Source organism: Oryctolagus cuniculus, chromosome 4 (assembly GCF_964237555.1).
Source record: "Oryctolagus cuniculus chromosome 4, mOryCun1.1, whole genome shotgun sequence".
In the NCBI taxonomy this organism is placed as follows: Eukaryota; Metazoa; Chordata; class Mammalia; order Lagomorpha; family Leporidae; genus Oryctolagus; species Oryctolagus cuniculus.
In genome coordinates, this window is record NC_091435.1 from 96316460 (window position 1) to 96342980 (window position 26521).

The 26521-nt window shown below is 51.2% G+C and overlaps 1 protein-coding gene and 1 long non-coding RNA gene across 2 annotated transcripts; one reads left to right on the forward strand and one right to left on the reverse strand.

The window, feature by feature from the left end:
* Positions 1 to 1737: 1737 nt before the first annotated feature.
* On the reverse strand, positions 1738 to 25905 carry LOC138849328 (uncharacterized). The gene is made up of 2 exons (XR_011388025.1): positions 25771 to 25905; positions 1738 to 2987 (listed from the first exon to the last, which is right to left on the reverse strand). It is a non-coding gene; the product is annotated as an uncharacterized lncRNA (long non-coding RNA).
* On the forward strand, positions 10346 to 17739 carry AHSG (alpha 2-HS glycoprotein). Its single transcript, XM_002716457.5, has 7 exons — positions 10346 to 10650; positions 12711 to 12821; positions 13643 to 13727; positions 14026 to 14189; positions 15320 to 15421; positions 16405 to 16488; positions 17060 to 17739. Exons 1-7 carry the CDS (start codon positions 10438 to 10440, stop codon positions 17390 to 17392), a joined length of 1092 nt encoding a protein of 363 aa, XP_002716503.4. The 5' UTR covers positions 10346 to 10437; the 3' UTR covers positions 17393 to 17739.
* Positions 25906 to 26521: the final 616 nt, after the last annotated feature.

Here is a 26521-nt window from a genome sequence, read left to right on the forward strand (position 1 = left end):
AGAACACGATGGGACTGCCTGTTGTACAATTCCAGCACAGAGGAAACTGCTCACATTGCAGGGCTGGCTCTTTGGTCTGCACTCATAAGTTGACACAGGAACACCAGAAGCAAAGATTTCCCACGTCCTTAAGTGTGTTCAAGGGGTCAGACAACAAAGAGTGAAGAAAATGCTCCCCACGGAGGGCCTCGCCAGATTCGGGACAAGCAGGAGGCTTAGTTCCCTTGTCCAGGTCTTGCATTAGCCCCCAACCCTCTCTCCTCATGCCCGAAGCCCAGTCAGGGAGGAGAACGACCCACTTGCTGATTCCATTCTTAATCCTTTTAAGGGTCCAGATAAGCCTCTGGAAACCAGGATGTCAGCAGCTGGCCAAACTCCGTCTCGTGATTCTCGAATTGTCCGCTGGTCCACACCTGCGTACCCAAGTTCTCACCCACTGGGAGAACTACTACGTAAGGAATTTGACTGCTGATCACAAGATGGTTCATCCTATTGCTGAACCAGTGGTGCACCTCTTGGCTATTCAATAGAATGATGAGGTTGACCCAAAGCTACTTCATCTGAGAACAGAAAGAACACAGAAGGACAACAGAACACAACAGAGCTCTTTCTAAATCCCTGGGTCCCAGCATGGAAATCAGGGCTTCAGTCTGTAGTTGAACTTGCCTGTGCAGTTCCTGGGGTCGAATCTGGGTCCATCTAGGAGGTTACAAGGTGGGCAGGTGTTGCTTCCACAGGAGGAGAACATTCCTAGTAACCTGAGTCATTCAACAATGAAATGGACTTCCAGAGTAGAGAGGTTCCTGGATTTGGACACCCTCAAACACGCTGCAGGGGGGGCCTGCACTGAGTGGAGTCTGGTCTGGAAGCCCTCAGTGAGGGAGCCTGTTTGGGTGGGAGGCAGGAGTCGGGGACACAAGATTGAGTATGACATCGACCCTGCTTTCCGATGAGGGCCCCCCCGCCCCCCGCAAGTTGGAGAATTGTTCTGCTGGATTTAATGCAGGCAGAGGGCAAGAACCACCGCTTACACTTTTCTCGTGTGTTCCTACAACTACTAGAGTGAGCATCTGGCCGACAAGAATGATACCTTCCCTCTGTGTTTCCTTAACACCTAGCACAGTGGAATGTCTACGAAATAGTTTTGAAGTTAAGGAATATGTGTCAGAGAAGACTCAACACATGTCAATAAATGGGTCCACAGAATCTTCACAATTGGGATGAAAGGACCCTTTGCAACCCCCATAGTCCACAGGCTGGATACAGAAGTGCCCGAATGTAATAAGGTTCGAGTACTTGACTCAAGCAGCCCCAGGACAAATTTCAACGGCAAGGCCACAGCTATCCTGAACATCTCCCTGTCCAAGGCCCCAGCAAGCACATATGGGACTCATTGGGAGACAACAGGTCCACCTCTCCTCTTCCTTCCTGTCTGAAGAGTGCCACTCATTCACCTGGCTTTGGAGCTGCTGTCGGAACCCCGCCGAAGTAGTGGATGTATGTCTCTGCCCTGACTGGCAGTTCCCTGAAAAACATCTAACTAGAAACAGGGTAATCATTTACCACTTATTTACCTTCTAAACCTGCATTTGACATCACTTCACCACTGGCTGAGTCAGCACTAAAGTCAACAGGTGAAAGTTTTTTCTGAAAAATTGATTGCCCCAGATATTTTCAACTGATATTATGTGGCCAAACTCCTTTTTGTAGCCTTTCGATTATTAACCAAACTCAATATATTTTTCTATTTCTTTAGTTTTTCTTTTCAAATACAGGAAACAGCCATGTTTTCTATTGTGAGAATGATTTGCTAGCTTTTACTAAGTATTGGAAGAAATCCAGGCTCGACCAATTGCTTGGAATGTGATGTGGAGAAGTTCTAGAACCTGCACCTCTGTTTTCTTTTCTTTTTGGTAAAGGAGGGAGGATGAAAAGGCTCTGTGGCTTTTCAGAACTAAGAGTCAACAACATTCGCTATGACAAAGACGCCGATTTCCTGGGGAGGTGCAGGTCCCCTGGGAAAGCTCAGCTCTCCTCACTTCTTTCAACTATCTGTGATGCTTCGGAACATTTGAGTGGGTGTCAAGGCCACCATGAACAGCACACAGGAGGAAGTCTTCTTTCAAACCAAAGCGAGTGGGAGGTTTCCCACCCTGCCTTCGTGGTCCTGAAAAGCCCACAACGAGGATCACCGGGTCCTCGAGTCCCATCTCACACAAGGGATCGCCAGCCCAAATGGCAAAGGAACGCCCCTCGGAAGGGCAGAGTCGAGGAAGTTCACGCTGCTCGTCCCACGCAAGGCTTGTACTCTGCCTCTTCCCCAGGGATGCACTGGGATGCAGCACAGGAAGGGCCATGGTCACAAAGCTGAGTGAGCAGTGTCCCTGCAGGTGCGCCTCCCTGAGCACTGCACCCTCCCCCTCTCTCGGCCCCCCTCGAATCCGCACCTTTCTCTGCCTCTCCTCTTACATGCACTCCAGTGCCGTTCCTTTGGGGATCTGGATTTGCAGAGCCGGGTCATGGTTATGGGGGCAAATTTGGGGGGAGGCTTTTCCCACCCCCAGAAAAGAAGCAATCACCTCAGGTCACTGGGGTTTAACCGTATTTGCCATGCCGTGATCAGGCCCATGTCTTCCAGCTGTGATGCCTTGGCACTGAGTACAAAGGGCTCTTCCAAATGACTGTTGAGGCCTTCCAGGGCAACTGGCGCTAAGCTTCCTTCACCAGAAGCCTGATAGGTGCTTGGACAAGAGTAATTTGCATTCCATGGGTCGATGTTTTCCATTGGAGAAATAAACCCCGGTCTGTCTTCTCAGGACAGACGCGCTGATGACTTTGTATAATGACTTAATGTGAGTTGCTCTTCGCTGGGCCAAACGAGCAGGGGTGAGCTCCTTTCCCGGCAGGATGGGGTCTTCTCTTGACTTTGTGTCCAGGCGCCTAACACTCCAGGCGGGAGGTGCGCCATCACTGTTAGTCCACTGAACCTAAGAATGAAGAAACCAGGCTTAGCAGAAATTTATAGCCAGCCCTCCCAGGGCCTAGGCCCTTTAAGTAACAGAAAGGGCAGAACCAGGAATCTGGTCCAAAGACTCACACACCAACCACGGCTACTTCCTCCCTGCACAACCAATCAGTCTTCCGCCGTTTGCTGGCGTGCACTTGTTCCTGCTGTGTTTTGGAAGAGAGGCTGGGTGTCGAGTTTTCACCTCCGCTCTCCCTGCAGGAGGTGATGTTCCAGCCACTTCTGGCTCGAGCCTTCTCCTCCTAGACCCCTGTCCGCTTTCAGGGCCACGGACAGAACCAACCTGCAAGAAATCCTGCACTTAGCTGGTCCTTTCTGTCCAGGCTCCTGCAATCTTCCTCCGGACAGTCGTCCGCCCCCGTGCCTCCTCGCTGAAGAGCTTTTAATTTTTAAGATTGATTTTCTTTATTTGAAAGAGTTAGAGAGAGAGCGAAGAGCCCCTTTGCGAAGTGCAGAAGCTTGGCGCCTTCCCCGGCAGCCATCCTGAGCCCGCCACCGCCAGCCCCGGGCAGGCTCCACCCCGCCGGCGCTGCCCGAGCCCTGCTGCCCGCTCCGGAGCTGACCCGGCCTCCGCTGCTCCCTGGACTTCCCCACAGCCCACGGCCACGAGCCCCTGAGAGCCAGCACACGCGGCCACAGAGCAGTTAGTGTGAACGCCCAGGAAAATGCGCAGCTGAGGAATAAAAACAACGAAGCACATGGGGGACTAGAGTTACCTCCCTGTCTGGGATTGGCGGGCAGCTGGCTGAAGCTGACCCAAATGGCTCATGGGTCAGTCCGCTGACACGCATTCGGCGTGTGAAAATCTCCTGAAGTGTGGAATTGGTGTCTTCAGGCGCAGGGAAACACCCAGAGCTCCCTGGGGGGCCAATGCTACAGCTGTCTCGGAAAACCCCAAAATCTCATCGGTGTTCCCCCTTCAATGTCAGTGAGTAAATGGCAATGTTTATTTCTAAGGAAACAACAACCAAAAAACCCCCCAAGTCAGGGATTGTTTTGTTCAGCTTGACACCAAAGCTGTTTTAGGATATTGCATGTTGGGCATATAGAGTGGTGGCAATAAAGCCAATTCATAAAATGCACTGTTAACAAACAGTGCTGGTGAGTTTCCCGTGTCTGAGTTCCCACCGTAGTTAGCATGGAAGCAGTAGCAAAGGAAAAGAGAAACCAGCTGAGCTGATTTAACGTGCCAACTAAATATCAGGTGTATAAATTTACATAGCCTTTCTGATGGACAATTTAATGACAGAAATGAACAGCGTTGAGCCTGGCACTGTGGCGCAGCACGTAAGCCATTGCCTGCAATGCTGGCCTCCCATATAGCCGCTGGTTCGAATCCTGGCTGCTCCACTTCTGATCCAGCTTGCTACTAAAGGCCTAGGAAAGCAGCAGAGGATGGCTCAAGTGCTTGGGCCCCTGAACCCATGTGGGAGACTTGGAAGAAGCTCCTGGCTCCTGGCTTTGGCCTGGTCTAGCCCTGGCCATTGTGGCCATCTGGGGAGTGAACCAGCAGATGGAAGAGCTCTTCTCCTCTTTCTCTGTCTCCTTCTCTTTCTCTCTATAACTGTGACTTTTGAATAAGCAAATATTCTTTTAAAAAAGAAATGAACAGCTTTAAAAATGTTCATATTGGGAGGGCACTGTGGCACAGAAGGTTAAGTTGCCACCTGCAATGCTGGCATCCCATATAGGAGCGCTGATTTGAGTCCTGGTTGGTCCACTTCCGACTCAGCTCCCTTCTCATGTGCCTAGGAAAGCAGCGGAGGATGACCCAAGTGCTTGGGCCCTTGTCAACCATGTGGGAGGCCCAGATGCAGTTCCAGGCTCCTGGCTTTGGAATGGCCCAGCCCTGGATGTGGTGGCCGTTTGGGGAGTGAACTAGCAGATGGAGGATTCTGTGTGTGTGTGTGTGTGTCTTCCTCTCTCTCTGCCTTTCAAATAAATAAATCTTTTTTTTTAAAGTCCATATCTGGGGCCGGCACTGTGGTGTAGTGGGTAAAGCTGCCGCCTGCAGTGCCAGCATCCCATGTGGGTGCCGAGTCGAGTGCAGGCTGCTCCACTTCTGATCCAGCTCTCTGCTATGGCCTGAGAAAGCAGTAAAAGATGGCCCAAGTCCTTGGGTCACTGCACCTTTGTGGGAGACTGGAAGAAGCTCCTGGCTCTTGGCATCTGAAAGGCCCAGCTCTGGCCATTGTGGCCATTTGGGAAGTGAACCAGTGGATGGAAGATTTCTCTCTCTCTCTCTCTCTGCCTCTGCCTTTGTAACTCTGCTTTTCAAATAAAAAAAAAATCAGTATTTTCAAAGAAATGTCCATATAATTTAAATAAAGAATTTCACTTCTAAGAATCTATCCTGGAGAAAAAACTATAAAGCCATGGATTCCGGAATAATTCAATTCAGCTTTAAAAGTTTTTGTTTGTTTGTTTGTTTGTTTAAATTTATTTGAGAGATAGAGTGAGAGACAAACACAGAAAGAGAAAGCTCCCACTGGTTCACTGTCCAGTTGCCCACAATGGCCGAGGCTAGGTCAGATCCAAGCCAGGTATCCAAGCTGGGTGTCCCACACAGGTGGGAAGGATCGAAGTACTTGAGAGCCATCTCCTGACCTCTCGAGGTATGCATTAGCAAAAAGCAGAAATCGGGAGCTTGTACTCAAACCCAGGTACTGCAGTAGGAGATGCAGGGGTCCCAGCCCTGAGAGTACCACCAGGCCAAAGCTTTGCAGCTTTCTATAGGATAATGAGCAATTGAGAACAAACTGCCCAACATGGAGAATAACAGGAAGTCATTATAAGCTTACTTTGTTGGTTTTGAGAGGCAGAGAGGCAGAATCTGCTGGTTCATTTCTTAAGTGGCAGAGCAATGGAAGGCCAGGGTGTAAGGCAGAACCCAGAAGCCTGGAATGCTACCCAGGTCTCCCACTTGGGTGACAGGAACCCAATTACTTGAGCCATCACCACTTCCTCCCAGTCTGTATCAGCAGGAAGCTGGAGTCAGAAGCCAGAGACAGGTATCAACCCCAGGTACCAAAACCAATATGGGACATGGCATCTTTTTTTTTTTTTTTTAAAGATTGGTTTTATTTATTTGAAGGGCAGAGTTAGAGAGAGAAAAGGAGAGGGAGAGAGATTGATCTTCCATCTACTGGGTCACTCTCCAAAGAGGTTCAATGGCCTGCGCTGGGTCAGGCCAAAGGCAGGAGCCAGGAGCTTCGTCCATGTCTCCCAAGTGGGTACAGGGGTCCAAGCGCTTGGGCTGTCTTCTGCTGCCCTCCCAGGCTCATCAGCAGAGAGCTGGATTGGAAATGGAGCAGCCGGGATTTGAACCAGAAATGGGATGCTGATGTTGCAAGCAGCAACTTAACCTGTTACGCTGCAATAATGGCCCCGACATGGGCATCTTAACTGCCAGGTATAAGCACGTTTTTAATTTAATAACAAGGGAAAACAGTCAAGTTATAAAAGAATATATATATATATACACACACACACATATGCAGAATGAGCTAAATTATAGTAAAACAATACAACTCTTTGGCATAGAAAACAGGACAAGACGCAAACGCACCGAGGTGGAAAGACTGGTTCTGCAGAGGTGGCTTTTGTACTCCTGTTTGTGTGTGTGAGATCGGCGGGTGCCAGCTTCGGCTTTTTATGTGTGCCTTGGTTTTCTCTCTTCAGACGAACACTTAATCAGACCAGAATCTAGCATCAGCTGCTACATACCGAATGATTTGCAGATCGTCACTGATGGGTGATCCAAAAATGATGGTACCAAAAACGCCTCCGAGTGTAAGACAGCAAAAACAGAGAGGATCCAGACGGAAATTCTTCCTCCCCATGCCCTCTGGCTGGCATGCAACAGCAGCACCCCCAGACGCGGTGGAGGAGACCCAAGGTCACTTCTGGGGAGGGGTAGTGCCGGAGACGTCTCAGTCTCATCATCTCATCGCCTTATCGCAGGCAGCAGGCCAGCGGCGCCAGAAAGGTGGAGTGGCCAACACGGCATGGAATGCCTGGGCCCTCGGCCTTGAAGGCAGCTTCATGGAGCCCCTCCCCATCGTGTGGGCCTGGCAGTCACATTTTCACAGGCTTTAAAGAAGGGGCTGTGGTCTAGAAGGGCTCTCAGAGCTGGAGTGAGGGACCCCAATCGTCTCACTGTGGATTGGATGGGGCAAGCAGGACCCTGGCTGGCAGGTGGCCCTGCTGGGGGACCACATGGGATGCGTCAGCCTGCAGAAGACACCAGGGAGGCCCTGACAGCACAAGGCAAGGGTGACACCCCTTTCCGCCCTGGACTAAAGAGGCAGTGGTGTAAAATCACCCCTTTGGCCACGCAGGCTTATTTTTAGCTCCAGGGGATGAAGCAGGAGGGGAAGACAGGCCTAAGTGGGAGTGGCCTTCATCCTGAGTGTTGGAGCAATCAGGATGACTGGAAGTGACAAGATTAAATTCTCACAAAAGAAATTCAAGGGACTGGCATGTGGCTTAGAAGGCTAAGCCTCTGCCTACCTTGCTGGCATCCCATATGGGTGCCGATGCAAGTCCTGGCTGTTCCACTTCCCAATCCAGCTCTCTGCTGTGGTCTGGGAAAGCAGTGGAAGATGGCCCAAGTGCTTGGGTCCCTGCACCACGTGGGAGATCCAGAAGAAGCTCTTGGCTTCCTATTGGCCCAGGCACACCCCCACACACCCCACACACCCCACACACCCCAACCCCACCCTGTGTGGCCATTTGGGAGTGAACCAGCAGATGGAAGACCTTTCTCTCTGTCTCTTCCTTTCTCTGTCTGTAACTCTACCTCTCAAATAAATAAATAAAATCTTCTTTAAAAAAGGAAATTCAATAGGGATATAGAACATAAAAGACTCTTGAGCCTGTTACTCAGGAAATATGCCCTCACTGAATGCTTTGCATGTTTTTTTTTTTTTTTTAATATTCATTTGTTGGTTCACTCCCCAAATGGCCGCAATGGCCAGAGCTCGTCTAAAGTCAGGAGCCAGGAGGTCTCCCACATGGGTGCAGGGCCCAAGCACTTTGGCCACCTTTTGCTGCTTTATCAGTTGCATTAGCCGGGAGCTGGATCAGAAGTAGAGCAGCCAGGGCTTGAACCAGTGCCCATATGGGATGCCAGCATTGCAGGTGGTGGCTTAACCCATTGTGCCATAGCACTGGCCCCATGTTTTTCATAATTTTAAAATATTCAGTCGTGCTGCTGGCGTTGTGGTGCAGCAGGTTAAGCTACAGCCCGAGATGCTGGCATTCCATATAAAGGATGGTTTGAGTCCTGGCTGCTCTGCTTCCAATCCGGCTCCCTGCCAATGCAGCTGAGAAGGCAGTGGAAGGTGGCCCAAGGCTTGGGCCCCTGCCAGCCACTTGGGAGACCAGGAGACAATTCTAGGCTCTCGGTTCAGCCTGGCCCAGCCCTGGCTATTGTGGCCATTTGGGGAGTGAATCAGAGTATAGAAGCTCTCCTCCCCCTGCCACTCCCCGCCCTGACCCCTGCTGTCCCTTAACTCTGTAAAACTTTTTATAAAAAATGAAAACCCCGGGGCCGGCGCCGTGGCTCACTAGGTTAATCCTCCGCCTAGCGGCACCGGCACACCGGGTTCTAGTCCTGGTTGGGGCGCCGGATTCTGTCCCGGTTGCCCCTCTTCCAGGCCAGCTCTCTGCTGTGGCCAGGGAGTGCAGTGGAGGATGGCCCAGGTGCTTGGGCCCTGCACCCCATGGGAGACCAGGATAAGCACCTGGCTCCTGGCTCCTGCCATCGGATCAGCGCGGTGCGCTGGCCGCAGCGCGCCGGCCACGGCGGCCATTGGAGGGTGAACCAACGGCAAAGGAAGACCTTTCTCTCTCTCTCACTGTCCACTCTGCCTGTCAAAAAAAAAAAAAATGAAAACCCCAAATATTCAATCATGACTGTAGTTAGGACTTCTCCAGATTATTTCAGAGCAAAGCACAGCCTCCTCAGCCTAGGCATGAAGACAGCGGGGTGGAGGGCTGATGGCAGGAGGCTGGCCCGATTTTGAGGATCACCTTGGTCCCCTTGCTAGATGACCAGAGCCTGTTTTGTGTCGCTAAGAGCCACAGCGCATCTCTGGAGTCTGGCCTGCACCTGCTGGGCCCTGTCACTGTGGTTCTGGGTGAGAGTGAGCCCCTGGAAGAAATGCAGAAGCTGCTCTTGGCGCTGTCTTGTCTGCACCCCAGCTGCACCCCAGCCAGTCAGCACCACTCAGCCTCCCCTTAGGGCCGCCCTCTTTCTCTGCTCCTGTGTTTCAACCAGGTGTTGTTCTCTGAAGCAAAATCCAACCACCATGCAACAAGGACCTGCAAGAATCAGAAGAGCACATGGGTCCCCATGTCGGAGCCTCCTTGCCCTCACTCCTCTGGTCTTCCCCAGGGCCTCCCACTGTCCCATCTGGCCTCCTTGGGAGCCACAGCTTGGAGGGGCAAGGGCCACTTAAAAGGCGCCGTGGCCCTGTGTTCTGTCCAGAAAGACATGCTATCTCCCTCTGCCAAGGCTGCAGAGGGTGTTGGAGTGTTTGGATTCCTACCTGCCCCTACAGCATCTCAGCCTGCAGAGGGGAACTCGAACCCAGAGCTTTGTCAAATGAGTGGCTGTTAGGCCAGGACTGTACCTGGGCACTGGCTGGGGGTTGGGACTACTGGCACCAATCACTCTTGGCCACCCAGGATGCCAAGGTTAGTGGCTGCTTGTGTTGTCACTGCAGGGCCCCGGCGGTGAGGGGGTGGGGACCTCCACACTGCTTTGTTGGCCCTGCCACAGGGACCCCCTCCTTTCACCTCCATTCCCCACTTTAGGCAGAAACCTCTCCCTCCCTTTCTTCTTCTTGCCAAGGCCCTTTCTCAAGATCTTAGCATCTCACAAGATCACCTGCACCTTTGCTATACCTGTGGGCCATGTTCCACCTCTCAGAGGGGATAATCCCTCTGACATCAGAGAATTTCATCAAATCGCTCATCATCCCCTTCTCCCTCCCAGAGCCCCTGGCATGCTCAGATCACCATGGAGGACCCTGCTGCTGCCCAACGCACTGCACTGGGGGCTGGCCGTGTCCCCTTATCCCCTCAGCCACCTCTGCTGCTCCCATGTTCCAAGCAGACTTTGGAGCCTCTCCCACGCAGTGGCATTGACTTTGGCAGATTTCTTGGAGTCTAGCGATGTCCTAACCTGTTTGCTTTTCTGGAGCTGATGTTTGCAGGATTTTTTTTTTTTTTTTTTTTTGGAACCAGAACAGAAATCATCCCATGTCTTTATGCAACTCCTCTGACATGCTCCAACAGATAAATAAAGCCTTCCGCCCCGCCATCGGCCCACCCTGCCCAGCACAGGGTTGGTTCTGAAGCCTCCAGCCACTTGCCCACCTGCCAGGGAGTCTCTGGGGGCAGCCATGAAGTCCCTCGTTCTACTCCTTTCCCTCGCTCAGCTCTGGAGCTGCCACTTGGTCACAGCTGTCCCACTGCTGGGTTACAGGGAACCAAACTGTGATGACCCAGAAGCAGAGCAGGTGGCCCTGCTGGCTGTGGACCACATCAACAATCACCTTCAGCAGGGGTACAAGCACATCCTGAACCGGATCGACAAGGTGAAGGTGTGGCCCCGGGTAAGTGGACCTGCTGGGCGTGTGCTGGAAGAACCTGGGCATGGAGCTCAACCCAGTGCGCCCAAGGATCAGCACTGGTGAACCCAGAGCGGTAAACTCTCCTCACTTGCTGGGAGTGATGGAAGGGCCAGGTGGAGGGTGGGAGAGGGACCCTCTGTGTGGCAGTCATGGGCCTCAGGGAAGGTGCGGGGTGAGGAGTGGGGCCAGGTGCAGGAGATACAGCATTCTGCAGATTCCAAGTGGACCGTGTGCCTTGCTGGAAAAACCAGGGCTCAAGGGACCCGCTGAGTTAGAACTGCTAAGTTATAACTGCCCCAAATCACTGACCAGAAATTTTTTTGTTTTTGTCTTCCATTCCTCTCTGATGAAGACTGCGAGTGAATGAAATGAGCATTTGACAAGTGCCTCCTGTGTGCCAGGCCTTTTCACATAGCTCAGCTCACGCCCCCGCCCCCAAACTCTGGTGCAGGAGATACATTGTCCTTGTATTACATAAGTGGAAACCAAAGCTCCGATGCATTGAGCCATTCTTTGCCCAAGGCCCATGGTCATAGAATTAGTAAGCATCCAGCAGGGAATTCGATCCCAAACCTGTGTTCTTCCCTCTATACAAGCTGCCTCCGAGAGAGGGAGAGAGAGTCCCTCATCCCATACAGAAGCATTGGTGTGAAGAGAATTCACTTCCTCACACGCTGGACAAGAGATCCATGCAGCCTAAAGATAGTGACAATACACACCAAGGTGGAACGAAGCCTGGGGGGCCAGTGGAGCGATCCAGAGAGGGAGGAAGAAGGCACCTGTTACTGCCTGTTTAGAAGTTAAATTTTATACCTGATTAAGGCAGAGTCTGTCAGTGTGCAGTTATTGCAATCATTCTTTGGGCATGAGCTGGTGGCAGGTGCTAGGGGAGCTGCTGGGTTGAACCACGTAAGATTGTCATTTTTTACATCAAAGCAGCCAGCCACTGGCACTTTCAGGGGTTCGAGCTGATGCAAAGATGTGAAGACACAGTTAGTGCCTGCAAGGGATCTGTAGACTAGGAAAAAGAACAAGGCACACGGCAGGGTGTCTCACCGAAGGCAGGTGTCTGAAGAATGGGTTGCCCTGGGTGGGTTTAAGAGTGCTGCAGCCAGGCCCCCAGTGTGAACAGTGGTTGAGAAGAAACACCCACCGGTTCTGGGGAAATTTACACACGAGGGAGGGAGAAGAGGGTGAGCCGGCACCGTGATTTTCACTAAAGGCATCCCTTGAGAAACCCCCATCCACTGCAGCTCAGAGTGTTTCCAGGAAGTGACTTTGGCATCAAAATTGAGAGCTTCCTGCAGAAGGGGCCAGTCTGACCCTCACCTTCAGGTGCCCGTGGGTCAGCACAGCCACCCAGGAGGCAAGCAGAGCTGGGCTGGCAGGGAAAAGGCAGACTTGTGCCCTCCAGATTTTCCAAGATTCGAAGAAAGGATAGGTGAACAGGCGAACTGGCAAGAACAACCCCAAGAAGCTACGTGAGTTTCTCCCTAAGTCCCCCACTGTTCCTGTGAGCATGGTTTTTCCTCAGTCTAGTGGTTGACTTGCGCTACCCCTCTTATCACCAGCAGGCGGCAGCAGAGAGCAGCATCTTTGCATGCAGCAAAGAGTCGCAAACCAAAACAAAAACCCCTTTCATGCAGGGAAACAGCCAAAGGAAGGATAGTAGAAGGAGGAATGAAGATAAAGGAAAGACAGGAAGGTATTGTGCTACACCACCTTACTTTGCAGCTTAACTAAGGGTAAAATTTTAAAGATGAAAAAAATCCGTGTTAACACTCATTTCTGTAGAGCAGCTCCATCAGCTTGTCCAAGCCTACTCTCCTTCCCAGCCAACAGAAGAAGATGAGAGAAACCCGAGCATTGCCCTGTGCACGGGCCGGGTCAAAGTCAGACACAGCCACAGACTACAGCACGGATGACTTGCGCTTCACCTCTCTGAAACTGGGGAGGGTCCACGCCCACCCGGACTTCCCCTCCGACTGCAGAACAGGATCAGGGGCATGAGCTGCTCATCTCTTTGTTCTGTGTCTCCACAGCGACCCACCGGAGAGGTGTATGAGCTTGAAATAGACACGCTGGAGACCACCTGCCACGCACTGGACCCCACTCCCTTGACAAACTGCAGCGTGAGGCAGGTGACACAGCATGTGAGTGTCCCTCTGCAGGTGCCACGCTTCCTCTGTGGGTCAGTGAAGACCTGGCCCATGTTTTTAAGCCGTTGTATTTTTTCTTTCACTATATTCAGTATTTTTAACTGACAATTTATTTTAATAATGTGCACATTTGTTGGGCACAGAGTGAAAACATGATATGTGTATGCAGCATGGAATGCTGAAGTCCCAGTCATTAGCATTTCCCTCTGCTTAAGCATGGATAGTTTTTGAATTTCAAAATATGGAATTCCTGGAGCAGTCCTGCTTTATATATATACATATATATAAATATATGTATGAAGAGTATATGTTATATATAAATATATAATATATATCATATATATTTTATATCTATAAAGAGAGAGAGAAAACTATTTTGAGTTACAGAGAAAAGTAGAGCCAGAGAGAGAGAGAGGTCTTCCATTCCACTGGTTCACTCCCCAAGTGACTGCAACAGCTAGAGCTGAGCTGATCCGAAGCTAGGAGCCAGGAGCTTCCTCTGGGTCTCCCACGCAGGTGCAGGGACCCAAGCACTTGGGCCATCTTCCACTGCTTTCCCAGGCCATAGCAGAGAGCTGGATCAGAAGTGGAGGAGCCAGATCTCTAACCAGGGCCTATATGGGATGCCAGCATGCAGGCAGCGGCTTTACCCGCTGTGCCACAGCGCGGACACTGGGACTGAGCTTTGCAACAGCCCAACATTCTTGCTGTAGAAGTCCCAGAAACCGGAGGGTGTCAGTGTCGGTGCTTTTGGGCCCGGCGGTGCCCGCCCAGTGAGCCTCCGCTGGGTTCTCACGGTGGGGTTCTCTCTCCAGGCTGTGGAAGGAGACTGCGACTTCCATGTGCTGAAGCAGGACGGCCAGTTCACCGTGTTGTCTGCGAAGTGTGACTCCACTCCAGGTAGAGTCGGTTTACCCTTCCGTTTCGAGAGCGTGGGGGAAGAACTATCTGGATAGTTTTCAACCTAAGTAGTCGTAGGCACTCGGTCAGTGAGTCAAAGAGAAGCCCCACGTCCTGGGTGCTGGGACTTGACACCTGTTTTGAAGGCGCTGCTCTCACTGGAGGTGAGAATTATTTCCTGGTGACAGCATGACCGCGCCACATGAAGGGTTAGGCGGATGCAGAGAAAATGCCAGAAGTCAACATGGCTAGGGTACACACCAGGGAGAGTCGGGTAGATTCCTGTTTCCTTCCGCAGACTCGGCTGAGGACGTACTCAAGCTGTGCCCAGACTGCCCCCTGCTGGCCCCGCTGAACGACACCAGAGTGGCTCAAGCCGCCGAAGCCGCCCTGACAGCCTTCAACGAGAAGAACGACGGCGCCTATCTGCAGCTGGTGGAGATCGCCCGGGCTCAGCTTGTGGTAAAGACTGAGACGCTCTGGACAGCTTGGGCAGTTTGGTGACACTCGGGAAGAGCGTGTGGCAAAGCAGGGGTGGCAGCAGAACAGGGGTCGGGGAAACAACCGGAAGGCAAGAAGGGTCCTGTTGGAAAGGGGACAAAAAGAGTCCCTGGGTCCCCGGATGTCATTAGGATCCCCTAATTCTCTGCAGCCAGGAGTATCCTACTCCCCTGGCTCCTGCTAAAACCAGGGCTCCGTGTTCAGCAGGTGGAGATTCCCCCATTATCCAGTGGTGCTGCCTGCTGGTACACTGGTCTCCATGCATGTGTCACCCATCGCCGCTGAGCATCTGTGACAGCCTTGCAATTAGTACTTGCAAAGGCGTGAACCTACTGACCCTTCTAGACATGCAATGGCAGGGTCCCGAAATGCCTTTGGAATCACTGAGGGGGAAAAAGCTGTTTGTACTGCAGGTGCCTTGGGCACTTGAAAGCAACAGCATTCTAACTCTTCAGACGACTGGTGTTCGGGACACCAGCCATGGCATACTTGGACATATGTTAGTATAGGTGGCAGAAAATCCCCATTGCAGACTGCACCAAATAACCGATAGTTTATTTTTGCGAGTGTCCACATACTGCAAATATTATAAGCAAGAAAAGCACAAGTGTTAGCGTGCGTCCTTTCGTCCGATGGTTCCGTGTGATCCTGCTCTATGAAATTAGGTGGGAGCGGTGTGAATCCACTTTCACACCCCAACAGGAGTAACCTCCACCTTGGATCTCCAAGTGCAGCCACAGGAGTGAAGGCCAGGGGCAGGCAAGGTTCTCATTCATGTCAGTCTAAGACTGACCTCCTGATTTCTGTTTCCTGTCTGAAAGCTCACCTGCACCCTACATGGTGGGCTGGAGCCCCAGCTCCTACCTCTGTAGGACTAGCTGCCGTTAGAACGCAATTCCCCGACAACCGCCTGTTGCCAGCCATTCAGAGGCACGTGTCCTGGGCCACACAATGTGGTCTACGTGGATGGTGCTCCCAGAAGTTGTGTGAAGTCTGCCGTGGCCCCAGCTGCTTCCCTGCAGCCTCTCCCTCCCCACTGCTTTCATTCAAAGCCGCAATGCCTCACGGGCATTTTCATTGACTCTCATCAGCCTCTCCCAGCTTCCACCTATGTGGAGTTCACCGTGGCTGCCACTGACTGTGTTGCTAAAGAGGTCACCGATCCGGCCAAATGCAACCTGCTGGCGGACAAGGTGAGTGGCGGGGACCTGGGGCTGCCACCACGCAGGCGGAGCTGGCTGCAAGACACCGCAGCCTTTCGGAGGCTGCCCCTTGGGGCTATGGTAAAAGAACAACAGTGTAAAATCCCCCTCCCTGGGGACCAGGTCATGCCAGGCCTTCCTCCGGATGTCACCCCCCCTTTAGAGCTGTCACCACCACTTGAACTTGTACACTGGAGGCACATGGATTCAGGCCAGAGACAGGCAGCTTCTTAATGAAGCCAAGTTGTGCCCAGCTACTGGGAGTGCGAAATGTAGATTTCCTAGACAAATTTGTACCTCGGATACAAAAGCTTTCAAGTCTGTAGGCCAATACTGTCCACTTCTAGTCTGAAAAATCATCAGAGATGTTTGACAGAAATATATTTATAAAAATGATTTATCACAGATACAAATGACTAAAAAAATCAAGTATCTAACAAGAGAGCATCACAGAAAAATATATATAGTATGTCAGTAAATAGGAAAGGATGCAGGCACTAAAAATTATGTTTTCAAAGAATGATGAATGATGTGAGAAGATGCTGTAAGACACAAAATGGTTTGTTTACTCAATCTCAATTTTTAAATTATACAAGGATACTGAAAAACATTCATGAGAAATGGAGTTAAAAGATGAGCTTATTTTGGTGCACAAAAGGTTGAAATTCATGAGTAGTTCTTTTATACTCTGCATTTTCCACAAACTTTTTAATAAAAAAAATCTGCATAAATTTAAAAACATAAGGTTGCACCAAAACGAACTTTTTAGTTTCATTTCCTGGGGAATTATGGGTGACCTCTGTCACTCTCCAAGTATTTCTGCATTTTCTTTGTATGTATGGTGACAAGTTGTAGACTGTCTGGAAGCAAAAATCATAAACTTTAAGAGCAAGTTACATTTGGATTTAAGTGAGCCGGGGGAGGGGAATCTGTTTGGAAGCCCATTGAAAACGCTGCTGTTTTTCTGTGGACAGCAATATGGCTTCTGTAAGGCAACGGTCGCTGAGAAGGTTGCTAGAGAAGAGGTGGAGGTGACCTGTACCATATTCCCAGCCCAGGTAACAGCTACATGGATATTCTTGTCTGCACCTTCCTGAGTGCAATGACCCCTCACATTTATGCAATGCATCGTATTTATGGTACTTTGCTGTCCCGTTCTGAACCTCACCATGTCATCATTGGCATCATCTCCAAACGCAAGGCTGTTTGAGCCTCCCCCTCCCCCATGAAGATGTCACTGCGGGACAGATCCCTTCTCCTGTGGAGCTGACAAGGCTACCTTTTCATGTGTGGGAGGTGGGAGTGGTTTTCCAAGGGGTGGGAAGTACAGATGGCTGCAGATACAGATGACCAAGGCTGACGTTTGGACATAGGTGGGGTGCTTTTACTCATGGGACATGGGTATGTAAACCCACTGTCACCAAGATAATCCTGGGGAGACTGGGACAAAAAAGAATTACTCAGGCACAAAGGATTCTTGTCAGTTTATAGGTGGTTCCTTTATTGCCCGATGCCTTGCAAATAAAAACCATTGCTATGAGGAAGTTGGGCATGGGGGTGCCCAGACCCATAAGTAGATTGTCTGGGAGGAGCCAGTGAGCTAACCTATGGAAATGGTCCTCTCTCCAGCCTGTGGTCCCACAGCCCCAACCAGACGTCGCTGGCGCAGCAGCAGTGGAACCAGCCCCAGCAGTGGACCCAGCTTCACCTGTGTCCCCTCCAGATGGCCAGTCCCCATCTTCCCTAGTGGTGGGGCCTGTGTTGGTGGCACAAGCCCCGGCCCCACCCCGGGCGCACTACGACCTGCGCCAAACCTTCGCGGGGGTGCCCTCGATGGAGTCAGGCTCGGGAGAAGCCTTCCACCCTGGGAAAGTGCCCGTGGTGGTGCAGCCTAGCGTTGGCGCTGCCCCTGGCCCCGTGATCACCCCGTGCCCAGGGAAGGTCAGATACTTCAAGATCTAAGCTAGACACAGCAGAGATGAGAAAGTTTGGCACAAAGAACGTGCGCACTGTTGTGTCCAAGCCTGCACGTGGGTGGCCGCCTTGTCTGCTGTCAAAATTGGTGCTGCATGAGGTCTAGATTAGTATCATGTCTCGAATCCCACCTTCAGAGGGGGAAGTAGAGGAGGCGGGGCGAGGTCCAGCGGCAAGAATAAGGCTGAACAGTTGATTGCCATCTCTGCCTTCCAATCGACCTCACATAAGCAACTGAGCTGTGACTTTGAAAGGTGCTCTTGCCAGTCTTGTATCTGCCTGTTAACAAAAGTGCCTGTTGGACTTTCCTTAATAAAGAAGATTCTAAGCTGAAATGTGATCTGATTATTGACCACTTCAGCCAGGTTTTGTTCCTGTGTGTGGTCTGTCATCCTGACAACCACACCGTGTCTCTGATTAAAATTCACCTGAAAATAGAACTGAAAGAGAACAAAAGCCTACTGGGGTGCTGTATACAGGAAAAAGCGAGGCTAGAGTCTGCTCCCAGCCCGCAGAAAATGACCTTTCCCTGTGAGAAAATAAGGGACAGAAAATATTGCTGAAATAGAATCAGGTACCTGAACTTGGAATATGAAAGCCACCAGTTTTCCCCAATACCCACACAAGAAGGGACTGGTAGTTAACACAGCAGCCTCAGGCTGGCACTGTGGCACAGTGGGTAAAGCCACCCGCTGTGATACTGGCAGGGCGCTGGTTCTTGTCCCAGCTGTTCCACTTCCAATCCAGCTCCCTGATAATGGTCTGGGTGTGCTGGGCCCCATGTGGGAGACCCAGATGAGATCTCTCTCTCTCTCTCTCTCTCTCTCTCCTCCCTCTTCTGTAACTCTGGCTTTTGAGTAAATAAATAGATCTTTAAAACACACACACACACACAGACCTCATTTTATGTCTGTTCATTGATCATGTTTAAAATTCCTAGAGTTCTCTGTATACAATTCACTTTATACTTTGTGAGGCGGATCTTTCTAGAAGATCTATTTCAAGGACCCCAATGCAAGCTTTGGTTTCTAATACAATCAGAGAAGGTTTACTCGGACAGATAAATTGATAGACACCCTCCAAGTTCCCAGATAGTCTGTAGGAATAAGCAGTCCCCAGTATAAAATGGTGCCCAGGTAATTTCAATTTTTGCCTGTCAGAGTTAGGTTTTCCTGATCAACCTCGGTGACGAGTCGTTCCAGGTGGAATTTTAAAGAGGTGGGTCTCCAGAGGAGACTCCTGGCTCCTGGCTTCGGATCAGCGTAACTCCGGCCGTTGCGGATCTGGGGAGTGAACCAGCAGACAGAAAACCACTCTCTATGTCTCAACCTCTAACTCTGTCTTTCAAACAAATAAAATAAATCTTAAAAAAAAAACCAAAGAGGTGGGTCTCACAGCCAGCTGAGTGGCTTCACCTGACTAGGGACACTAAGCAGGGACTCTCACCTTATCACTCTATTTTGGAGGTTTTATCAACATCCCAGTGACCAACGAGCAGGAATGGCCAGGAAGTTGGGAAAACTCCTGGACATCGCAGGAGCTGAGAAGGGCAGGAAGGCAGGAGCAGGGCTAAGGGCGCTGGAAGAGAACGAGGATGAGGTTTGGGACAAGGCCACGGAGGCCAGCAGCCAGCACAGAGGTGCTGGAGGACACCCAGGGCTGGCTGGGGGTAAGGATGGGGCGGAGGGCGCGCGGACGCTTCTCTCCCCAGCAGTTTGACGGTGAAGGGTAGAACAGATAGGACATAATCTATATAGGATAACGAGGTGGAGAAAATGTTTCATTTTTTAGGGGAGGGTTTTGAGTGTATTTAGGGCAAAAGATAGGAAGAAGAGCAAGAGAAAAGAGATGACAGAAAGCTGGAGTGTTGAGCTGGAAAGGGGGTACCTGTCCTTCCTTGAGGGGCCTTTTTTTAAAAAAAAAAAAGATTTATTTATTTATTTGAAAGCCAGAGTTACACAGAGAGAGAAGGAGAGACTGAGAGAGGAAGGGAGGGAGAGGCAGACAGAGGGAGAGAGAGAGAGAAAGAGAGAGAGAGAGATCTTCCATCCACTGGTTCACTCCCCAAATGGCCTGAATGGCCAGAGCTGGGCTGATCTGAAGCCAGGAGCCAGAAGCTTCTTCTGGGTCTCCAATGAAAGTGCAGGGGCCCCGGGACCTGGGCCATCCTCCACTGCCTTCCCAGGCCATAGCTGGAATTGAGAGTAGAGCCAGGACTCAAACCAGCCATTCCAGTTTGGGATATGGTACCTCAAACAGTGTGTTACTGCTATGCCAAATGCTTACTCCTAATCTTGCCTTCATATTTGCTTTCTGTTGTTCTTATTTTTCTGTAGTGCATGAAAACCTCTTTAATAATATTCTTCTTCTTCTTTTTTTTTTTTTTTTTTTGAGAGGCAGAGTGGACAGTGAGAGAGAGACAGAGAAAGGTCTTCCTTTGCCGTTGGTTCAACCTCCAATGGTCGCCGCAGCCAGCGCTGTGGCTGGCGCACTGCGCTGATGCGATGGCAGGAGCCATGTACTTATCCTGGTCTCCCATGGGGTGCAGGGCCCAAGCACCTGGGCCATCCTCCACTGCACTCCCTGGCCACAGCAGAGAGCTGGCCTGGAAGAGGGGCAACCGGGACAGAATCCGGCGCCCCGACCGGGACTAGAACCAGGAGGATTAGCCTAGTGAGCCGTGGCGCCGGCCAATAATATTCTTTTAATGAGAAAAAAGCTTCAATAATTTGTAATGAGTTCTTAAAGCCCTCTACCCAGTTCCATTCATAGCCACAAATATTTTAGGACCAAAAGAAAAGAGGAAGAAAATTATTTAGACTCACTACTGATGGAGATTGCATCACATGCATGACCCCCTCTAGTCCTGTGACCCTGCATATATGTCCATTTTTACTGATGAGAAAACTGAATCCGAAGAAAACATTATGTTAGCTGAAGTTACACAGCTAGTGACAGATTCCATCCAACTGGTCAGCCCAACCAGAAACGCTATCCCTTTCCATCACAGCACCCAGAAGAGCTGCACTGGAGAGTGCCCACCTCTGAGGCCAGAGCCTGCAGTGAGAAGGCAGAAGGTCACTGTCCTCTCCTACAATGCACTCCAGAGGCCGGGACCCTTGCCCTTACAGAGGCCAGATCAATGCTGCGGGGGTATATACGTGGGTTCTCCCCTGCTGTTAATGGATAATGGTATATTTGAGTATTGATCCAACCCGATCCATGATGAACAAGAACAATAAACATCACACACTCACTGAGAAGAGCAGCAGCCTGGGGGGGCTCGGGGTCAGTCCTTGGGTGGATGTGTGGTTGGGAGCAGGTCATCCCGTTTCTCATGACGTCACTCACGTCGTCTCATGTGGGCGGGGCGGGGCCGCCTGGCTCGCCAAGGACCCCTCTGCCTCTCCCCACTTAAGGACTCTGTGGTAAATACGTGAGCATCACACCACGTGTGGGAAGGGCACTGTCTCACAGAACGAGCGTTCCCAGTGTCTCGAAGGCCCCGTTGGCAGCAGCTCTCAGTGCACGCAAGACAATGTGAGGTTTCCTCATTCTCAAGATGACAGTGGCTCTCAGAAAAGGTTCAGGGACAGCTTCCCAACCTTCGGGGCAGCCTCGTGTGTGGAGTCTCCCGATCTCCACCCGGCACCCTTATTCTTTTGACCCAGGTGAATTTAACCTCCGGGTTTTCGAGAGAATCCGTGAATCCCACGGAGTGGCAGAGGACCGGCAGGGCTGTGGCTGCTCAGCCCGGCCACAGGCCCTTGCTCCTGGCTCCCGGGAGGCAAGACGAATCTTTCACTCCATAATTTTAATAGACAATGATAATTCCTGCTTAGATTAGTTTCTACAGTGGTGGTTGCAAAACGGTGATTTTTATAATTCCAGTCTTTCTTCTAGATTTAGTAACTGGCATTTGATTGTAAATTTGTTCAGTCAGTGTCAGTGCAAATCTATGGGTTGCTGCTTTGTTGAGTGAATGGTAATTTCACCCCTGTCAGTATTTTGGTGGTCAGCTTGTCCCAGACTTGGCAACAGATTCCCTTCAAATAATTTCTTTTCTTAAAAAAAGATTTTATTTATTTATTTGAGAGGTAGAGTTACAGTGAGAGGGAGAGACAGAAAGGTCTTCCTTCGGTTGGTTCACTCCCCAGTGGCCGCAATGGCTGGAGGTGTGCCAATCCAAAGAACCAAGTGCTTCTTCCTGGTCTCCCATGTGGGCGTAGGGGCCCAAGGACTTGGATCATCTTCTACTGCTTTCCCAGGCCACAGCAGAGAGCTGGACTGGAAGAGGGGCAGCCAGGACTGGAACCAGTGCCCATATGGGATGCTGGCACCACAGGCGGTGTATTAACCCACTGCATCACGGCGCTGGCCCCATCAAGTGATTTGTTAACACAACTTATTCTGTGAGTGGTTCCTCACTTTCTGCCCAAGTTTGCTCATTTCCTTTCCCTGGAATCAGTCACTTCCTCAAGGGGCCTTGGTTGTTTGGATTGGAGAATGAGATTTGGAAAGCTGGGCGCATTGGTATTGGAGGGTCCTTGCTGCTAGGCTTCCTCAGTGGGTATGGTTGGAAGGAATAGCAATTTCACATGGTCCCATGAAAAATTATGAACGCATTCTGCTACCTCGAGCAGTCCAAGGCCCCAGGGTTTCCTGGCCTTCCCTCCTTCTCACTCTCTCCCGCAGTGAGAATCCTGCTTCCTAACAACAACACAGTTTGGCCAATATTGCAACATACACAGACTAGTTCTAGAAATGACTATACCCATTTCACTACAGAAAGCAAGCCTGCTAAGCAGATTCTAAGATTCGTTTGCCTTTCTTACCCACCCCCTTTATTAGATTAATGATATGTAATCAAAGAACTGTGTTCACAAGTTCCTTGGATTAGTTCTCTTCTCCTCCTTTCACTGTGTCCAGAATTAATTTGAAACTCAGTTAATCTCATTTGTTTGTTTCTGTCTAGTTTTAGTTCCTTCCTCTCCATTTGGCTGAATAAATTATTGCTCTGAACAACGCATGGTCGTGATTTCAAAAGTCAAAGCTATAAGGAATAAAAATATCACCGGCACTTTTGAGTAACGTTGTTGTCTTTTTTTTTTTTTTTTTTGACAGGCAGAGTGGACAGTGAGAGAGAGAGACAGAGAGAAAGGTCTTCCTTTGCCGTTGGTTCACCCTCCAATGGCCGCCGCGGCTGGCGCGCTGCGGCCGGCGCACAGTGCTGATCCGATGGCAGGAGCCAGGAGCCAGGTGCTTTTCCTGGTCTCCCATGGGGTGCAGGGCCCAAGCACCTGGGCCATCCTCCACTGCACTCCCTGGCCACAGCAGAGAGCTGGCCTGGAAGAGGGGCAACCGGGACAGAATCCGGCGCCCCGACCGGGACTAGAACCCGGTGTGCCGGCGCCGCTAGGTGGAGGATTAGCCTAGTGAGCCGCTGCGCCGGCCCGTTGTCTTTTTCTTTTTCTTTTCTTTTTTTTTTTCTTTTGCTTTTTTTTTTTTTTTTTTTTTTTTTTTGACAGTGGACAGTGAGAGAGAAAGACAGAGAGAAAGGTCTTCCTTTTTTTCTGTTGGTTCACCCCCAATGGCCGCTGCAGCCGGCACACCACGCTAATCCAAAGCCAGGAGCCAGGTGCTTCCTCCTGGTGTCTCATGCGGGTACAGGGCCCAACCACTTGGGCCATCCTCCACTGCCCTCCCAGGCCACAGCAGAGAGCTGGACTGGAAGAGGAGCAACTGGGACAGAATCCGGCGCCCTGACAGGGACTAGAACCAGGGGTTCCGGCACCGCAGGTGGAGGATTAGCCTATTGAGCCGCGGCGCCGGCCCCTTGTCTTTTCTTTATATTTAGAATTCTCATTTAATTATTATTGGCTACACCTCCCTCTAGTTGGACCCGGTGAGCTCTCCATGGAGCACACCCCCTCCCAGCTTCACTCAGGTTGATTGTCCCCAGATATTTATTTCTCCATCAGGATCTTATTATCCCCTGACATTCAGGCCACATCCAGAAAAGAAGCAATGAATCAAAGCGGAGCATCCGTCGAGAGAAAGCCTGCCCGAATGGTGGCCCCTGAAGCAGAACTTCTGCTGCAACTGGATCCTGGTTCTATTGTTCTGGATGAAGCTGCGGCCCAGCCCAGCCTCAGGAGACTAGGCACACGCCTCACACTCAGCAGAGCGCGTGGAACGCAGTAGGCCCTCTGTAGAGGCAATCCCTCGGCCCTTCCAGGGCCGTGTGGGCAGTGCTGCTTAGGGTGCACCTTAGCAAGAAAGCTACCCAGTGAGTGAAAGCCCTGAGAAGCAGCCCCTCTGGGGGATGGAAGTTGTGTGCACATGGCCGTGCCCTTGAGGTCAAGTTCGTTGCTTGTAAAGATGGTGAAGGAACTCAGGAAGTTTGAGCAAGGTGCTGGGCGGTTCCTCGGAAAGACCTGTCCCTAATTAAAGTCTCTGCATAGGACCCCACCTCCAACTCAGGAGCCCGGGCCGTACACCTGGCACTGGAATCCGGCTCTGAAATGGCCATGAAGTCTGTGTAAGAGGCTGAGCAGAGAAGACAGACTGAGTGTGTGCTCAGCCCTGCTGGGGACTCGCTGGGAGAGGCGACCTCTGGCATGGATTACTTAACAAGTTTCTAGTTTAGGTAACAGACGGTGGGTGTGAGCTGGCCCCCAGGTCTAGGTGACTCTGGGTCCCTGGGAAACTCTAAGTGCAAGAAAGTCTAAGTGCAAGACCCACCACCCTGCGGCCCTGCCCCGGGTGCTGCTTTCTTGAGAGTATTGTGGCCCAAAACATCCTCCACGTTTCTTGGCATAAACCAGCTCAACCATGAGTGTGAGCTGTGGGCTATAGATCATACCTGCCTCCCTCACCCTTTTTTTCTTTAAAGGGAGAGAGGGAGAGAGAAAGAGATATTTCCCATCCACCCTATACTACCCAAATGCTTGCAATAGCCAGGGCTGGGCCAGGTTGAAGCCAGGAACCCAGAGAACAGTCCTGGTCTCCTGCTGCCTCCTGGGGTGGGCACTTGCAGGAAGCTGGGACAGGTTCAGAAGCAGGACTCAAATGCCGGCCCTGTGATATGAGATACAGTGTTCCTAAGCTGCGGCTTCATGCCTGCAGCAAACCTGCTCCCAGCGCCTGCCTTTCTGAATGCCCTGCTGGGCGTAGGGGTGCAAGCTGTGTGCCAGGTGCCCTCAAACTCCTGCTTGGTCACGGGTGGTGAGTGGTAGAATCGGGATGTGAACCCAGGCTTGCTTGCGCCCAGCGTCTGTGCACCTGGCCCCACAGGGATTCTTGGAGGAAACGCTGTAAGGCAGATTTGCCCCCATGAACAGTTTTGATACTGGGAGATGGACTGTAAACATTCTGAAGGTTTCAGACATTCCCTAAATATGACTGTGAAGGCGGGGGGGGGGGGGGGAGGGAAGGGGTGGCCTCCAAACTTAGGGACTTCAGGAAGGGGCTGGGGACAGACTACCAGGGGGTGGCCTGAGGCCACTGGGTGGGGTCAGAGTAACAGACACTGCCCAGTTTATGGTGGGGACAACTGGAAGGCCACAAGAAGTAAACAATGTCATTCACCTCTTTTCCCTCTCTTGCTCTTGCTCCCTGCCCTCGGACACTCACCCTATCTTTCCCATCAGGCCCACTCCCATTCATTCTGCAAGCCCCAAACTCACGCTGCTTACTCCAGGAAGCTTTTCTTGACTTCCTCATTAGAACCAGTTTCTGCCCCTGTTGCTTTCTTAGTATCTACTCCTTAAAGGTGAGAACTGCGCCTTCCTCTCTGAAGCCAAAAAGGTTGGATGTAAATTCCTGGCTGTGAGACCTTAGGCACGCGATTTAACCTCTCTGTTCCTCAGTTTCCTCATCTGTACAATGGGAGCAACAGTGGTACCTACAGCTCTCGGTTAGCTATGGGCTTAAATGCAAGAAGGAACACAGTAGTTAGCACGAAGCAGGGCATGTCCTGAGAATCCATACGTAATGCTGGGCCCTAGCAGTGGCTGGTGTGGATGCCCACTCAGTATTTGTGGAAGGAAGAAAAGATAAAGGTGGAAGAGAGAGAGAGAGAGAGGGGCATCAGAAGCGGAACGGAGACGATCTCTAACTTGTACTCCAGCTTGACGTTTGGGAGCTGGGGCTGCTGCAATTTTCCTAAGCACAAATCCTAGTCTCAGCTGGAGACCTGTTGCCCATATTTCTACCTCCCCAGAGACCCAGCTCCACACTCTGCCCCTCCCAGCTCTGCAATGCTTTACCTGGCTGACCTCGCCCTGTTCAAACACACCTGTGTCAGGAGGACGGCGAAACTCCCGCTCAAGGAAAACGCACCGGTTTCTCCTGTCCTGGCTCACCTGGTGGGGAATCTGTTCAGGTGCGGCCACTGCAGAGTCACAGGGGAATCCGTGCTGCTGTGGGAAAAGTGAGCGCCGCAAGCGCTGTGCGCTGAGCACTGACAGCAGACATTGCCGCCACAGCCCCCGCCTTTGGGGCCAGGCTAAGCACAGCACCTCCCAGCCACTTCCGCTGTCATCACTCCGTCCCTCTTCCTTTTCACTCTGAGGCTTCCGAAGACTAGACCAGGACTATCTAATCAGGTGTGGCATCTGCCTCCTGAGCGTCTTTTTTATTTTAAAAAGATTGATTTTATTTATTTGAAAGGCAGAGTTACAGAGAAAGAGAGAGAGAGAGAGAGAGAGAGAGAGAGAGAGAGGTCTTCCATCCGCTGGTTCACTCCCGAGATGGCCACAACAACCGGAGCTGGGCGGATCAGAAGCCAGGAGCCAGGTGCTTCTTTTGGGTCTCCCATGCAGGTGCAGGGGCCCAAGGACTTGGGCCATCTTCCATTGCTTTCCCAGGCACATTAGCAGGGAGCTCGATCAGAAGTGGAACAGCTGGGACTTGAACTGGTGCCCCTCTGGGATACCAGTATTGCAGGCGGCAGCTTCACCAGCTACACCACAGCGCCAGCCCCCTCCTGAGCATCTTATATGAGGCATGTAGCATGTGAAGCAAAGAGAGTAAACTGTGTCATTCATAACCTTCTTTTTTTTAGATTTTAATTTATTTATCTGAAAGGCAGAGTTACCGAAAGAGGAGATGCAC

Bases quoted from the DNA above. Each gene is read 5' to 3' on its own strand.
- AHSG (XM_002716457.5), top strand. From the start codon at position 10,438: ATGAAGTCCCTCGTTCTACTCCTTTCCCTCGCTCAGCTCTGGAGCTGC. The intron at 14,190-15,319 runs GTAAAGACTGAG...GACTCTCATCAG, and splicing joins TCGCCCGGGCTCAGCTTGTG to CCTCTCCCAGCTTCCACCTA. The intron at 16,489-17,059 runs GTAACAGCTACA...TCCTCTCTCCAG, and splicing joins GTACCATATTCCCAGCCCAG to CCTGTGGTCCCACAGCCCCA.